This window comes from Trichechus manatus, unplaced genomic scaffold (assembly GCF_000243295.1).
Source record: "Trichechus manatus latirostris isolate Lorelei unplaced genomic scaffold, TriManLat1.0 scaffold00077, whole genome shotgun sequence".
In the NCBI taxonomy this organism is placed as follows: Eukaryota; Metazoa; Chordata; class Mammalia; order Sirenia; family Trichechidae; genus Trichechus; species Trichechus manatus.
In genome coordinates this window covers 8,992,447-9,006,872 of record NW_004444013.1, presented here as the reverse complement: position 1 = coordinate 9,006,872, position 14,426 = coordinate 8,992,447, and the positions used below count along the sequence as shown (strand labels likewise).

Sequence of the window (14,426 nt, the reverse complement as noted above, 5' to 3'; positions counted from 1 at the left end):
TTTTAACTGTGTTTACAAAAACAAGATAAAATCTCATTAAGTGAGACCAGTTGGAAAAGCCTGATACTAATAATAGAAGTTCAAAATTATAGAATCTTTGTGCAGTTTTATATTGTAAAATATACCACACCTTCTAAACAGTGATTCTATAGAATCTGGTTCAAAGAATAGAAAAGACAGTTTTCTTAAAAATTCTCAAATATGTGACAACATAGAAAATGCTTAAAATATAATGTTAAGTGAAAAATGATGGGTACAAAACTGAAAATGCCCCCACTCTGGAAAAAAAAAAAAAGCCTTAAAAAAATTACTGGGAAGACTTATTTGGATGACAGGGCTTTGGTTTTATTTTTCTACTTTTCTATATTTTACAAATTCTCTCCACGACCTTGCATTTTTTATATAATTTCTAAAAATCAGTGTTAAAGAAGTGGGTTATCTTTAGTAAAACATACCTTCAAATCCTGTTTTTTATACTACTAATTATTGAGTTAACAAAACCTTTCTTCCCAGATGCTTTGAAGACAGATCTCAACCCTGGTTGAATAGTTGCAATGTACAAAGTACTGTTGTTTCAGTGAGGGGCCTGACTCTCCCTGAGTCAGTTAACCAATAGCTAGATATTGGAGCCCTTTGTAGATTTTAAGTGATGGATGCATTTTCCGGGGGGGTGGGGGGTGGAAGGGTGGGTGGTGGCCAGCTGAGCTCATTGGTGAGTCTGTGAGCAGAGCCTGCAAGCTCCACCCGCTGTTCAGGAGGGCAGTCACTTCTTGTGCCGACCAACTTCAAGGACTTTAAACCATATTTTGCTTCCTTCAACAGACTGAGCAAGTGGAGTAGCAGTGCCAGGAACTCTGTGATCACAAGGTGAGGTTGGGGCGTCGCTGGGCCTTCGGCTTGCCTTCTTTGGGCTATATGAGGAAGCGGTGTATCAGGAGTGGAGAGCCCAGCTCCGGGGTCAGCAGCCTGGTTGGAATCTTGGTGTTGTCTCTTACCAGTCATGTGGCATTGAACGAATTGCTTAACCTTTCAGTGTCTTTGTTTCCTCATCGGTAAAATGAAGATAGTATTAATAAGAGAGGGGTGATGAGAATTAACGTCTACAAAAAGCCTGGCACAGAATAAGCACTCAAAAAGAGTTAGTTGTTATTTTCATTATGAAGAGGAATCTAAAATGATTGAGCCACCTGTTTTCTGATAAGGAAGCTCATCCTAGAGAGAGCAGCTTATTTGCCAAATGCCAGGGTCACATCACAGAGGTAGGGGACACCCAGGGCTAAAGAACACCAGCTCGTAACTGGAGCTCTCTTCCATTGCTGGTGGGAATGCAAAATGATGCAGTTGCTGTGGAAAACAGCTTGGCAGTTCTTCAAAAAGTTAAACATATAATTAGCATATGACTCAGCAGTTCCACTTCTAGGTATATACCCAAAAGAATGGAAAGCAGGAATGCAAATAGAAACCTGTACACCAGTATTTGATGCAGCATTGTTCACAATAGCCAAAAGGTGGGAACAACCAGAATGTCCATCCACAGATGAATGGATAAAACAAAATGTAGCATGTACACACAACGGACTATTACTCAGCCATAAAGAGAAATGAAGTCTCAATACATGCTATGACATGGATGAACGTTGAAAACATTATGCTGAGTGAAGTAAGTCAATCACAAAAGGACAAATATTGTATGATCTCACTTATATGAAATATCTAGAATAGGCAGATGTATAGAGACTAAAGTTTATTAGTGGTTATCAGGGATGGGATTGATGGAGAAAGGGGGAGTCATTGTTTAGGAGGCAATGAGTTTCTGTTTATGGTGATGGGAAATTTGGCAATGATTCTGGGTGATGGTGGCACAACATGATTAATGTAATTGATATCACTAAATGGTACATGTGAAAAATGTTGAATTGGCAAATGTTGTGTGATACATACTTTTACAACAGCAACAACAAACAGAACACCATCTCTCCTGCCTTCCACCCAGAGCTTCTCCCACCACCCCATGCTGCTTTCTCTGTTTAAAGGACATTAGTAGAGGGCCGGACTTTGAGGGTTTTTTTGAACTAATATTTTTTTTGGTTGGTTGGTTGCTTTTTCAAATCTGCCCTTGCTGATGTTAATGCATCATGGTGACTTGTGTTTGTGAGCTCCGTTGTCTCATCGTAGCTAAGGGCTGCAGTGTAGGCTGGCCCAGCCATGCCCCATAAGCCCGTTTATATCTGACAAGTCATCAAGTATCTGTCCAGGGATACCAGCTAGTCAGTGATGATGTGTAGTCAGAGCTCCCTCCCGTCTCCCACACTTCCTTAAGATTCTGTTTTGCTCTGAAAGATAGGACAATGCCATTTGGAACTTGAAAAGCTTTTTAAAAATCTAATACTGATTTTTTTCTTACAGTTGTGCATGCTGATTTTTATTTTTATTTTAAGGAATAATCATGTACTGAGTGCATACTCCGTACTAGGCATAAAATGCCAAGCATTGTATAAACATCTACTCCTCACTGTCTCCTTATCTGATATTTCGCAATTACGACGATAGTAAAAAATCTACTATCTATTTTGCACATTAATAACGTATGTCTGGTCTTTCTTGACCAGTGGGACGTACAGTGCCCACCTACATTTTCTGCCCTTCAGGTCCAGTGGGGCATATGTGTCCCACACAATATTTTCTGATCCAATGTCATCTCCTCCATTCTCATGTAATGCCGATTTTCACATAACAGCCTGGGCTTGGGAACCTAACTATGTCGGTAAGCGAGGAGTGGGTATATATATATTTATAAAATTTCATTCTGTTCTTAAACTGCTCTGGAAAGTAGGTTATATTATTCCTATTGTACTGATGAGGAAATTGAGATTGAATTATTTGAAGAAGAGGCTTTTGTGGCTTACTGTGTGTTAATGTTAATGGAGTAGATAGACGAGACATAGAACACTACTATACATGTCTGAATCACAATGGCAGAGGCTTATAATATTGATAGGGTTTATGGTTGCCTCTTCCGTTAAGGTGTAAACACTGAATAGTAGCTTTACACTGTCTGGGCATGCATACAGAGCTGCAGTTATCAGTCCGTGGGTAATTTTACTTACCTAAAGTGCTTCCAGGAGCCGTAGTGGTATAAAGGTTAAGCCCTGGGCTGCTAGCCGAAAGGTTGGTGATTCGAACCCACCCAGCAGCTCCGTAGGAGAAAGGCTTGGCAATCTGCTTCCATAATGATTACAGTCTAGGAAACCCTATAGGGCAGTTCTGGTCTGACACATGAGGTCACTATGAGTCAGAATTGACTCGATGGTAACTAACAATAACAAAATGCCTCCAAGATTTATAGGTAAATTACCCCAAACACACCCGCGGGGATTCCTTGATCGACCAGCCGTTTCACAAGCTAGCACACACTGTCAGCTGACCCAGCCCTCGAGTTATCTCCGCAGCAGTATGTCATCCTTATTGCTTGTGGAGGCTGGTACCACATGCAGTGGGGAGGACGCAGGAGAAGCTGCACTTAGAACAGATACCAGTCTTCTTTTTGTCTTCTTGGTCCCTTTGGCGTTTGAATGGCAGTCACTGGGTTTTCTAAAGCTTCCTTTCCAGAAGCCCAGGATCTACCGTTTCAAATGATGAAGAGCCAGTGTGACCTGGGGCCTCTAGACATTTCACCTCCCCTTCCCAGTGCCCTACAGTGGCAGCTGACAGTCACCACCATTTGGGAGGGGACTGGAGGAGCCCTGCTTTGGCTGCCAGCTGAAGCACCGCAGACTGAGGGAAGGCGGCCCCGGGGCAGTCCTGAGACACCTGTTCACACAGCGGGCCATGCTCCTGCCCTCTGCACTGGGTGTGGAAGCCACGGCCCCTCACTGTGTCTGGGGCCCATAACGTGCTGGTGCAGGGAGAACGGACACCTATAACCTCACTCTGTTTGTTTGCCCTAGGAGAGACGGTTGCCTTTTCATCGGACAGGAAATGTCTAGGACTGGCTGTCCCCTGCTGCTGTCAGTGGGTGTCTGTACCATGGGTGCATCTCCAGTCCCTGGCCCCGAGACGGGGAGTCAGTGCACCAGGGCCTCTGGTGGGCTGCCTCCCCGGTGGATCCCATTACAGGCACAGCCTGTGGATAAGGAGCCCCAGGGGACACGTGCTTTCTGTTCAAATTGCTCTTGTCCTTGTCTTTTCTTACCAGGTTCCAAAGTTTGTTTTCAAGGGGAGGGTTTAAAAATGGGATTCTGTAAACGAAACTGGGCTGTTTCATTTTGGAATAGATTGTACGTGTTCTAATGTTTTGTAGCACCCTTGTGCTTGTTGAAATGTGTTGATGTGGATAATGTTAAATATCTTAATTATTTAAGTAATTCATTGTATGTTGGGGAGTTACTGGATACATTTACAACTTAATGACTTTTGTATTTTATTTTTCAAAATAAAAGCTTTAAATGTGAAGCATTTTAGTCATTTACATGTTTTCTTCGTGATTTCAGAGAAGCAGTAGAACCTTATCCGATGGTGAACTAATAAGCAGTTTCTTCAGGTTGCTGTATTGTAGATATTCCCCTTGATGCATCCTGATTGCTTAATGACATTTCACTGTCATTTATTTCAGAGACCTGCTGCCTTCCATTTGTCTCAATGCTGTTCTTCTGTTGCGTGCTTGCATACTATATTTAAGGACAGAGAAGTTCTGTTCCCAGCTGTTTTCCAGAAGCCATTGTTGGAGAGCACAGAATGACTGGATAACAATAACTCCCAGTTACTGACTGTGTTCTGCATACACATTATCATCCCTGCCCCAAAACCGTGCCTCCTCTAATCTTATCCATCTCAACAATTGCAGTATTTTCTACCCAATCATTCAAGCCTGAAACCTAAGAGTCATACTTGATTTCTCCCTTTTCCTCCCTCTTCCCACCCACACACAAGTGTCTTTGAGTCTACCTTCAGAATATTTCTTGAATTCATCCACTTCTTTGCCCCCACCTAATCTACGACATCACCATCTCTCACCTGGACTGTTGCAATAGATCACCTCCTAAATAATATTACCATTCCAACTCTTGCCCCCCTCAAGTCTGTTCAGCACACAGCAAAGTAATCGTTCTAAAATACACATTGGCACATAATCTTCCCCCATTTAAACTTTTCAGTGGCTTACTATTTCCTTTAGAATAAAATCCAGTCTCCTCCCAGGACTCAACTACTGCCTCCTCCCACCTCACCCCAGGCCACTCTTCCCTACCCCACCTGGTGCTCCTGGGGCTTGGCATTTCCTGGAACGTACCAAGCCTTTTCCTGCCTCCAGGCCTCTGCACGTGTTATTCCTTCCCCTGGAATGTGGTTTTCTTTGCTCTTTGTATGGCAACCTCCTTCTGAACTCTACAGTCTCCGTAAGTTGTTAGTCCTCAGAAACTTTCCCTGACCTCTTGAACTGAAAAGTAGATCCCCCTCCTGCCTACCTTCTTGAGAGTACTTACCACACTTCACATTTGTTTATTTACTCACTTCATTATTGTCTCTCTCCTGCACTAGATGGTAAGCTTACAGAGAACAGAGGTCTCTTCTTGTCCCTTTTTTAATCCCTGGCACCTAGCGAAGTGTCTCGTACATTCTAGGAACCCAGTAAAATACTTAGTGAATGGATTAATGCTCCCAGGAGCCTTCTGGCATACCGTTTTACAGGTGAGGAAACAGAAGCCTGGCCAGGTGAAGCCAAGGCCCCCTGGTGACCTGGTACTCAGACCCAGGTGCTCTTCTTTCCACTCCATCCCCCTATCCTCTTCCATTTAAAATAAATGCCGCTGCCACATCTATCCTGTGTTCAGCACTACTTCAGTCACTCCTTTGCTAAAAAACTTTTGATTCTCTACACATTGTGTCTAGACTGTTCTGCCTCCACATCATGGCCTCACTGCTCCCTCATACAATACACTTCCTCCCTGTCTCCCCACATGCCCTTCCCTGTCTGCTTTCTCCAGATGCCCAGACACCCAGTCTTCTCCCCTCTACTTAGGAAACTCCAGCTCATTGAGAGCTCAGCTCTCTTCTGTCCCATTTCTGCACAAAGCCTCTCTCAACCTTTCCAACCTCCAAATAGCAATAAAGTCAGCTTCAGCATAACAGAATATTTATTTTTCTTTGCTTGTTTCCTATGTTAGTCTTAAGTCGTCAGCTTCGTGGGAAGGGGCCCTCTAGGGCCTCTCAGAAAGGGAAGGGAGAACATCTTTAAAACATCACTCACCTCGATTCTAATCCTTGCCGCTAGGCGAACATACGATTTTTACTCCCCAAATCCGCGCACTCCTAGAGAATCCACTGTAACGAGGAGTATGCTGGAACCAGAGAAGGGCAGAGAACCACTACACAGACTGGCTACCTCAGGACATAGACAGATCCATTCATAGCTGGCCTGAAGGAGCTGAAGTTGTGATAGCTCCATCCCTGTGGACATTCCTGCAGTCCCTGCGTGGTGTAAATGGTTAAGTGCTTGACTACAACTGAAAGGTTGGCAGTTCAGACCCACCCAGAGGTCCCTCAGAAGAAAGGCCTGGTCATCTGCTTCTGAAAGCTCACAACCTTGAAAATCCTGTGGAGCACAGTTCTCTACAACACGTGGCGTCATCGTGGGTTGGAACCGACTCGATGTCCGCAGGTTTGGGGGTTTTGGTTTATGGACATTCCTACTTTCAGAAAGCCTTCTTTCTCTTGCCTGAGCACATTTCTTTTGAGCCCTGTGAAGAAAAGCATTCTCATTGCATATGGCATCTTTGATAAACGTAAGCATTTTATGAAGACGACTGTTTAGATTTGTGAAATGCTGTGATTTGACTGAATCAAGTAAAATTTAAGGGAGTGTTCCTAGGTCCGGAACCAGGGTGGATGTGTGACCCAGCACTGTCAGAGAAATCCTGGGCCCAGCGTAGCCACGGCCACAGCCATCAGGTGAACCTGGGGAGCCAGGGAGGTCCTCAGTGGCCACTGGAGGAGCTTGGAGAGAGCATCAGCCGTGAAGAACCAGAGGATTTCAGAATGAGAACAAAATCTTAGTGTTCATTTAGTCAGATAATCACTACTAACATTTATCAAGATCTTCTCATGGCCCAGGCCCTGTACTAACCACTTTGTTTAAAAAAACACCATTTGCTATCAAATCAACTCCAACTTATGGAGACCCCGTGTGTGTCAGAGTAGTACTGTGCTCCATAGGGTTTTCAGTGGCTGATTTTTCAGAAGTAGATCACCAGGCCTTTCCTCTGAGACACTCAGAAGAGTGGCCTTGAACCTTCAACTTTTCGGTTAGTAGCCAAGTGTGTTAACCCTTTGCCCCACCCAGGAGCTCCCTGTGCATGTTTAAGCTCATGTCATTCTCTTAATCACCCTCGGAGGTAGGTACTATATTACTGCCCACATTTTCCAAGGTGATGAAACGTTGCTTCAGGGAGGTCACGTACCTTGCCCAGGGTTGCACAGCTGGTAAGTGATGGAGTCAGGATGCAAACCTGGCAGCCTGGCTCCAGAGGCTACTCCCTTAACCACTGCTCTGCCTCCTAAGAAACACCTTTATGCAAGAATAAAAACTCATCATGATTAATGTTGAGTGACAGCTATTTAAGTACCTACCTTGTACTTAACAAATTTCTAGGTGTCACTGAGTATACTAAGAAGCATAGGCAGATCTCTGCCCTTAGGAATTATGGTCTTGGTGAAAATCAAGAAAAATGCAATGAAACAGTTATTTCAAGCTCTATCTAACACAGCTTAGACTATTACCTACCAAAGACTGGCCTGGTAGTGGGTGGATGAGTAGTGGTTTAGGCAAGACTCCACTCAGTGTTGCCCCGGAATCTGTACTTCTAGGAAGCTGCAAATCCTGGGCTGTCTGGGCTGTTCTTGGGCAAGGTCAGTATTTTCAGCAATGAGTTGTCCCTGTCCACCACAGTCTTCTACAGAGAGTTTATGTCCCTACATAAAGAAGAGCACTCCCTTAGTTACTCTGGGTTAGGTTAAAGAGGTCATTTTTACTTCTTTTGGGTTTAAATCCTAACAAAAACCAGTTGCTGTTGAGTCATTTCTGACTCATGGCAACCTCATGTGTGTCAGCGTAGAACTGTGCTCCGTAGAGTTTCCAATGGCTGTGATCTTTTGGAAGTAAATTGCCAGGCCTTTCTTTGAGGTGCCTCTGGGTGGATTCGAACCTCCAATCTTTTGGTTGGCAACGGAGCACATTAAGCGTTGGCACCACTCAGAGACTCCAATCTTAACAAAGCAGTTCATTATTTGAGTATTAAGTGGTGTTCGTGTGTGTGTGTATTTAATCTTGTTAGACATAAAAGTAAGTGACATTGAGTCTCCCTTTGGAGTTTTTTGATGTGCCTTATTACTGAAGATCTAAAATTGAGTAATTTTCAAAATGAAACAGCACTTTTTTTGTTGTTACATACTGTAGAAATGGCTTAATAGCCTTGCCCTGAGACGAAAAGCCTAAAGTGCCCTCTGCTGGTCAAACTTAGAATGACTGCTGAACCTATGAAAAAGTTAATGCGTGCAAAGCTTTCTCTACAAAGATGTTCATTGCAATGTAATTTATAAAAACTAAGAATTCGAAGCAACCTCACAATAGAGGGGATTGGGTAAATGAATTATGGTACATCCGCACAATAAAATACTATTTCAACCATTAAATATGACATTGGAGAAAAATATTTAATAACATGGAAAGAGGTACATGTATACTTAAGTGAAAAGTGGAGGCCACAGGACTGTTCAGTATTTTCCCATTTTTATTATTTAAACGATAGGTAGAAAGATAAATGGAACAACTGGATCAGTAGACTGAAGGGGCTCATGTCAAAATGTTACCAGTGTTATCTCTTCGTGGTGGGGTTGTGAGGATTCTTGTTTTCTTCTTTCTGCTGAACTCTATTTTCTAGATGTACCATGGTCAACATGAGTTACTTTGGAAAAAAGCAAAAAACAATGAGAGTTTTTTTAAAGAAAGAAATCATGAGATTGAACCCCCTACTCTTACAGCTTAAAAAACAAAAAAACTAGGATACCGTTGACTTCCCTGAGGCTACACATCTAGTCAGAATTTATACTGACTTTCAATTCATTTATTTTCTGTTAAGTCTCATTATTTAGCCAATCCTTTTGATGAAAAATTAGCATTACTACTCTTCAAACTTAGTTATTGGTTGTTCTTTGCAAAGGAATAACTGAAACTTGAATCAGAAATGAAGCGTTCTGATTATACTCTTCTCACTCTGAGTTCGGAGTTTCAGCTCTTTGGACATTTAGATGGAGCACATTTGAAAAGATTGCAGCGTGGGGAGGATTTATTTCCTTCTCTTCCGCAGGGGCTGACAGGCCGGTGAGCCAAATCTGACCACACCTGTTCATTTCTGTGTTATCTCTGCCTGCTTCCCCACAACAGTGGCAGGGCAGAGTAGTGTGACAGAAACCACATGGCCTGCAAAGCTGCAAATATTTATGATCTGTCCCTTTATAGAAAAACTGTGCAGACCTCTAACAGGTTATTTTAATCCTGTGTTGCCTCAGGGTGTTTTAAGGTTTCACTTCTCCTTAGTGCTTCTAACCAACCACAGGGACTCTCCGCTGGCAGTTCCAAACAAATGTGCAAACTCCAGAGCTAGGAAGCCCCTAAAGGAAAAGTTGTTTTTCCCAAATACCCTTTTACTGCCTCTGAGAGAGGCAAGGTCCTCCAATTCAAAGCCAGTGTGGCTTCTGAGTGGGTGGGGATGCTTGGGAGAGAAGGTTGTGGAATAGCAGGGAGGCCCCAAATATCAGGAGATGGGTGTGTTTTATCAGGGCGTAAGGGATGATATTTCCAGCTAAATTCTTTTTCCACTTGGTGAAATCATACTGCAATAAATACCGAAGCTGTAAAGTGCTTGAGCCTGAACTGACAGACCAGTGAAAATGCCATACAAACCAGGCACTGGGGAGAGGGGTGGAGCTGGGGAAGTGGCACCATTAACTAGCCCACCCACTGGTGGGACTTACCTATCATGCTTCCACAGGTGACTGGAACAGGAGCTCACCAAGGGACATAGCCGATGAGAAAGTAAAGTGCAATCTTAGGTGGGATGGCTACGGACCCTCAAACCAAATTCATAAAACACTATTTTCATGGAAGCCTAGATGTGAGTTATTTTGGCATCTATGTATTTATGTTCTTTTTGTTTTATTGTAATTAAATAATAAATGAAAATATAAAACAACATTCATCCAAAGGCTACATGTAAAGTGGGTCCAAGCCTGGGATGAGAGAACTTCGGGACCTGCATCATCTTGTGAAGATATCCATGGTGACCAGTGTGCACCCCAAACCAAAGAGCCCTCTCTTTTTTTGTTAAATTTTATTGTTGTACTTTAAGTGAAAGTTTAGAATTCAAGTTAGTCTGTCATACAAAAGTTTTTATACATACATTGTTATGTGACCCTAATTGCTCTCCCTATACTGTGACAGCACACTCCTCCTTTCCACTGCTGATTTCCCGTGTCCATGCAACCAGCTCCTGACCCTCTCTGCGTTCTCATCTCACCTCCGGACAGAAGCTACCCATTTAGTCTCATGTATCTACTTGAGCTAAGAAGCACACTCTTCATAAGTATCATTTTATGTCCCATAGTCCAGTCCAATCTTTGTCTAAAGAGTTGGCCTCGGGAATGGTTTTAGTTCTGGGTTGACAGAGAGTCTGGGGGCCATGCTTTCTGGGGTTCCTCCAGTCTCAGTCAGACCATTAAGTCTGGTCTTTTTACTGGAATTTGAGTTCTGCGCCCCACTTTTCTCCTGCTCCATCAGGTACTCTCTGTTGTGTTCCCTGTCAGGGTGGTCATTGGTGGTAGCCAGGCACCATCTAGTTCTTCTGGTCTCAGGATGATGCAGTCTCTGGTTTACGTGGCCCTTTCTGTCTCTTGGGCTAATATTTTCCTTGTGTCTTTGGTGTTCTTCATTCTCCTTTATTCCAGGTGGTTGGGACCAACTGATGCATCTTAGATGGCTGCTCACTAGCTTTTAAAACCCCAGATGCCGCTTACCAAAGTAGGATGCAGAACATTTTCTTAATAAACTTTGTTATGCCAGTTGACCTAGATGTCCCCTGAAAGCATGGTCCCCAGACCGCACCCCTGCTCCTGTGTCCCTCGAAGTGTTGTATTCAGGAAACTTCTTAGCTTTGGTTTAGTCCAGTTGCAGAGAGCCCTCTCTTGATAGTTTGCTCTGGATAAGACCCCCAGAGCCTCTGACCACTTGGGGGAGCCTCTTCATGCCGGCCCAGGATAATGGTGTCCTGGAATTCCCACCTCTATGTATTAAGACAGGAAGGACCAATCTCTGGGTTAACGTGCGCTGGGCTACTAACTGAAAAGTTGGAGGTTCAAGTCCACCCAGAGGTACCTCGGAAGAAAGGTGATCTACTTCTGAAAAATCATCCCTTGAAGACCCTATGGAGCATAGTTCTATTCTGACACACATGGGGTTGCTATGAGTTGACATCAACTCAACAGTAACTTTTTTTGTATAATTGTTTATATGTCTAGAATATTTTAAGTCAAAATTAAGACCAAAAGAAAGTAATGTGGAAATGAAGTTGGATACTTTTATTCCTGTTTTTACTTCCTTTATTATTGTTAAAATTGTTATTAAACTAAAATTGGGAGAGAAAGTTCAGGAGCTGAATCAGCATTTTGGAAATGTGTCAGCATTCAGAAGTTCTCGTTTGGGTAGGCAAAGGAGAAAAACAGGCTATAATCCAGTTCACTGATCTCAGGGCCTGATGCCTATAGGACTATTTGTTTGGTTGACTGTTGGAGAAGGATATCCCAATGCCCTACCGGCCTGTGTTCTCAAAGAAGCCCTCACTGCCCCCTCTGAGTGGGCATGTCCCACAGACCCCTCCCTTAAAGACTCATGCCCCTTTGCTGCAGCCCTCCCGTGAGCTGGCCTGGAAGTCATTCCCCTGCAGGATGGGGTCAGCTGCTGCCAACAAACTGTCCTGCTCTCCCAAAAAGCCTGCTGCAAGCCCTTCCTACTCGCTCAGCAAGGCTCGTTCCAGTGCAGTGACGTTGCATTTCCCCCAGTGCGTAAACAGAACCAACTGGGAAACTGCATTCCTAAAGGAAATCCTCAGCAGAAATGGAAGCCAGAAACTCCAGCACATTCCACAGTCTACAACTGATTGCACCTGGTTCTCCCCTTCCTGAGCCTCTGGGCAGCTTTCCCATTTTCTTTAGATAGCCTTGCTTTGGAGTGGAGGGATAACTGTGTCCCTGGTAGCCCTTTAGTTCTGTGGTTTTCTCATATGAATTCCTAGGGGAGGAGAGGCCATCTGGTAGAGTGGGTAAATGGAAGGAAGGAAGCTGGTCCATGAGGACTTTGGTGAGTTATGTAACGAACCACCTTTGAATCTGCTCAGACTTCTTACATAAACCTGTTGCCGTCCTTTTGATTCTGACCCATAGCAACCCTGTATGACAGAGAAGAACTGCCCCATAGGTTTCCACCAGCCTTTCGGTTAGCAGCCGAGCGCTTAACCACTGTGCCACCAGGGCTCCTCTTCTTTTTTTAAATAATATTTGTGTTTTCAGTGAAAGCTGACACAGCAAATTAGGCTCCCATTTAACAATCACTACACAAATTGTTCAGAAACATTGCTTACGTTTTTCACAATGTGTTAACATTCTCGTTAATTCCCTTGTGGATGTTTTGCTTCCAGTTTGCTGGTTTCCCTGTTCTTCTTCTTAAATACTTATTGCCGTGGAGTCGATTCTGATGCATAGCAACCCTATACAGACTGGGAATCTGTGTTTGGACAGAATAGCCCCATGGTTTCCAAGGCTGTAATCTTTATGGAAGCAGACTGCCACATCTTTCTCCCTCTGAGCGGCTGTGGGTTCAAACTGCTGACCTTCTGGTTAGCAGCCAAGCACCTAACCACTGTGCCACCAGGGCTCCTTCTTCTTCTATAGGATAATAATATTCCCTTATAACTTAAACCACTTTTCATTGCTATTTCTGTTACAGGTGAAACATCCTAATTTGCATAAGGAAGGAAAGAAGAAATTTTGTTATAGGCATTTTTGAAAAAGGCTGGAGCATGTAGTTGTAGATAAGAGAAGGCCTCAGGGGGCCTCCTTTAGGGCAGTGCTACTCAAAGTGTCGAGTCCCTGGGTAGTGCAAACAGGTAATGAGCTCGGCTGCTAACCAGAAAGTTGGAGGTTCAAATCTATCCAGAGGTGCCTTGAAAGAAAGGCCTGGCAATCTACTTCTGAAAAATCAGCCATTGAGAAGCCCGTGGAGCAGTTCTCCTCTGACACACATGGAGTCACCATGAGTCAGAAAGTCTGGTTCAGGGATTTGCAGCATCTGAATCATCTGGGAGTTTGTTAGGAACACAAATTCAAGGGCAACACCGCAGACCTCCTGAATCAGATCCCTAGGGGTGGAACTGGGAATGTGTCTCTGGACAAGCCCTCCCTCGTTGGCTGCACACTAAAGTTGGAGAAAGCACTGGCCCAGAAGACTCCTACAGCTGGGAGTGGGATGGGCCCCACAGAGGAAGTCCCACTAACTCCTTGCTGACCTCCCTGAAGCTGTCTGGTCCTCTAGGCCTGTTTACTCTTCTGTCACCACAATGTTAGGGTCAGGTGAGGAACTGGGTGTGAAGTCGTTTGAAAGAGCTAAACACCTTGGTGAGTTAATCCCAAAAGAGGCCCAGAGATGCCCCAGGCCCATACAGACACCTTCTCTCCCCTCCAGGGGACTCAGTGCCTGGGGCCGGGCCAGGCTGGACTCCTCCTCCACAGGCCTGTCTCCATCCGTGTGGCCAGGCGCCCAGAGGAGGATCTGCCACGGAGAGGGTGCAGAGTCACTGTCATGATGAACTCAACTCAACTGCTCCTACTTGGAGTTTGCTTTCTGATTCCTTCAAGCCTGGCAATGGGGGAGGTCTGGAGACCTAGCTTTTGCCCTTAGGGCCTGAGGAGGGGCGGCCGCTCTAGCTGTGTCGCTCTTCCTCTTCCACATCCTCCCACCACATCCTCCAGGAACGGCTGCCAGGCCTCCACTGGAGACAAGGGTGAGTGAGTCGTTACCCATTGCGGGAGCCACTCTCAGAGACAACGAAGAGGCCCCACTTAGGGGGCGACAACACTGCGCACCCCGCCCCAGGCACCCGCCGCGCGCACCCAGAGCACCACCTCCCTCTATAAAGGGGACCAGCGTTAGAGGGCGGAGAGGGCCAATCAGAACCGGGCAGGCAAGCAAGCCACTCAGACGCAGACTGAACGCGCTCCTGCTCGGTGATTGGGCAAGCCTGCTTTCTATCAGGAGCGGAGTGCGCGGGGCTTAGCCAATGGGGGCGGCAGCTCCGTGAGGCCAGCGGCTACGGGCGGCGGTGGTT

At 44.8% G+C, this 14,426-nt stretch overlaps 1 protein-coding gene across 3 annotated transcripts in view; it reads left to right on the top strand.

The window, feature by feature from the left end:
• The window catches only part of TPST1 (tyrosylprotein sulfotransferase 1), a 112,546-nt gene extending 108,102 nt beyond the window's left edge, over positions 1 to 4,444 (top strand). For 2 of the 3 annotated variants that reach the window (XM_023735311.1, XM_023735312.1), the window contains exon 5: positions 823 to 1,427. In XM_023735311.1, the coding sequence (XP_023591079.1) occupies positions 823 to 840 (18 nt within the window). In that variant the 3' untranslated portion in view covers positions 841 to 1,427. Of the gene's footprint in view, positions 1 to 822; positions 1,428 to 3,947 lie in introns of those variants that run through there. The other variant, XM_004380781.2, reaches the window with a different exon arrangement.
• Positions 4,445 to 14,426: the final 9,982 nt, after the last annotated feature.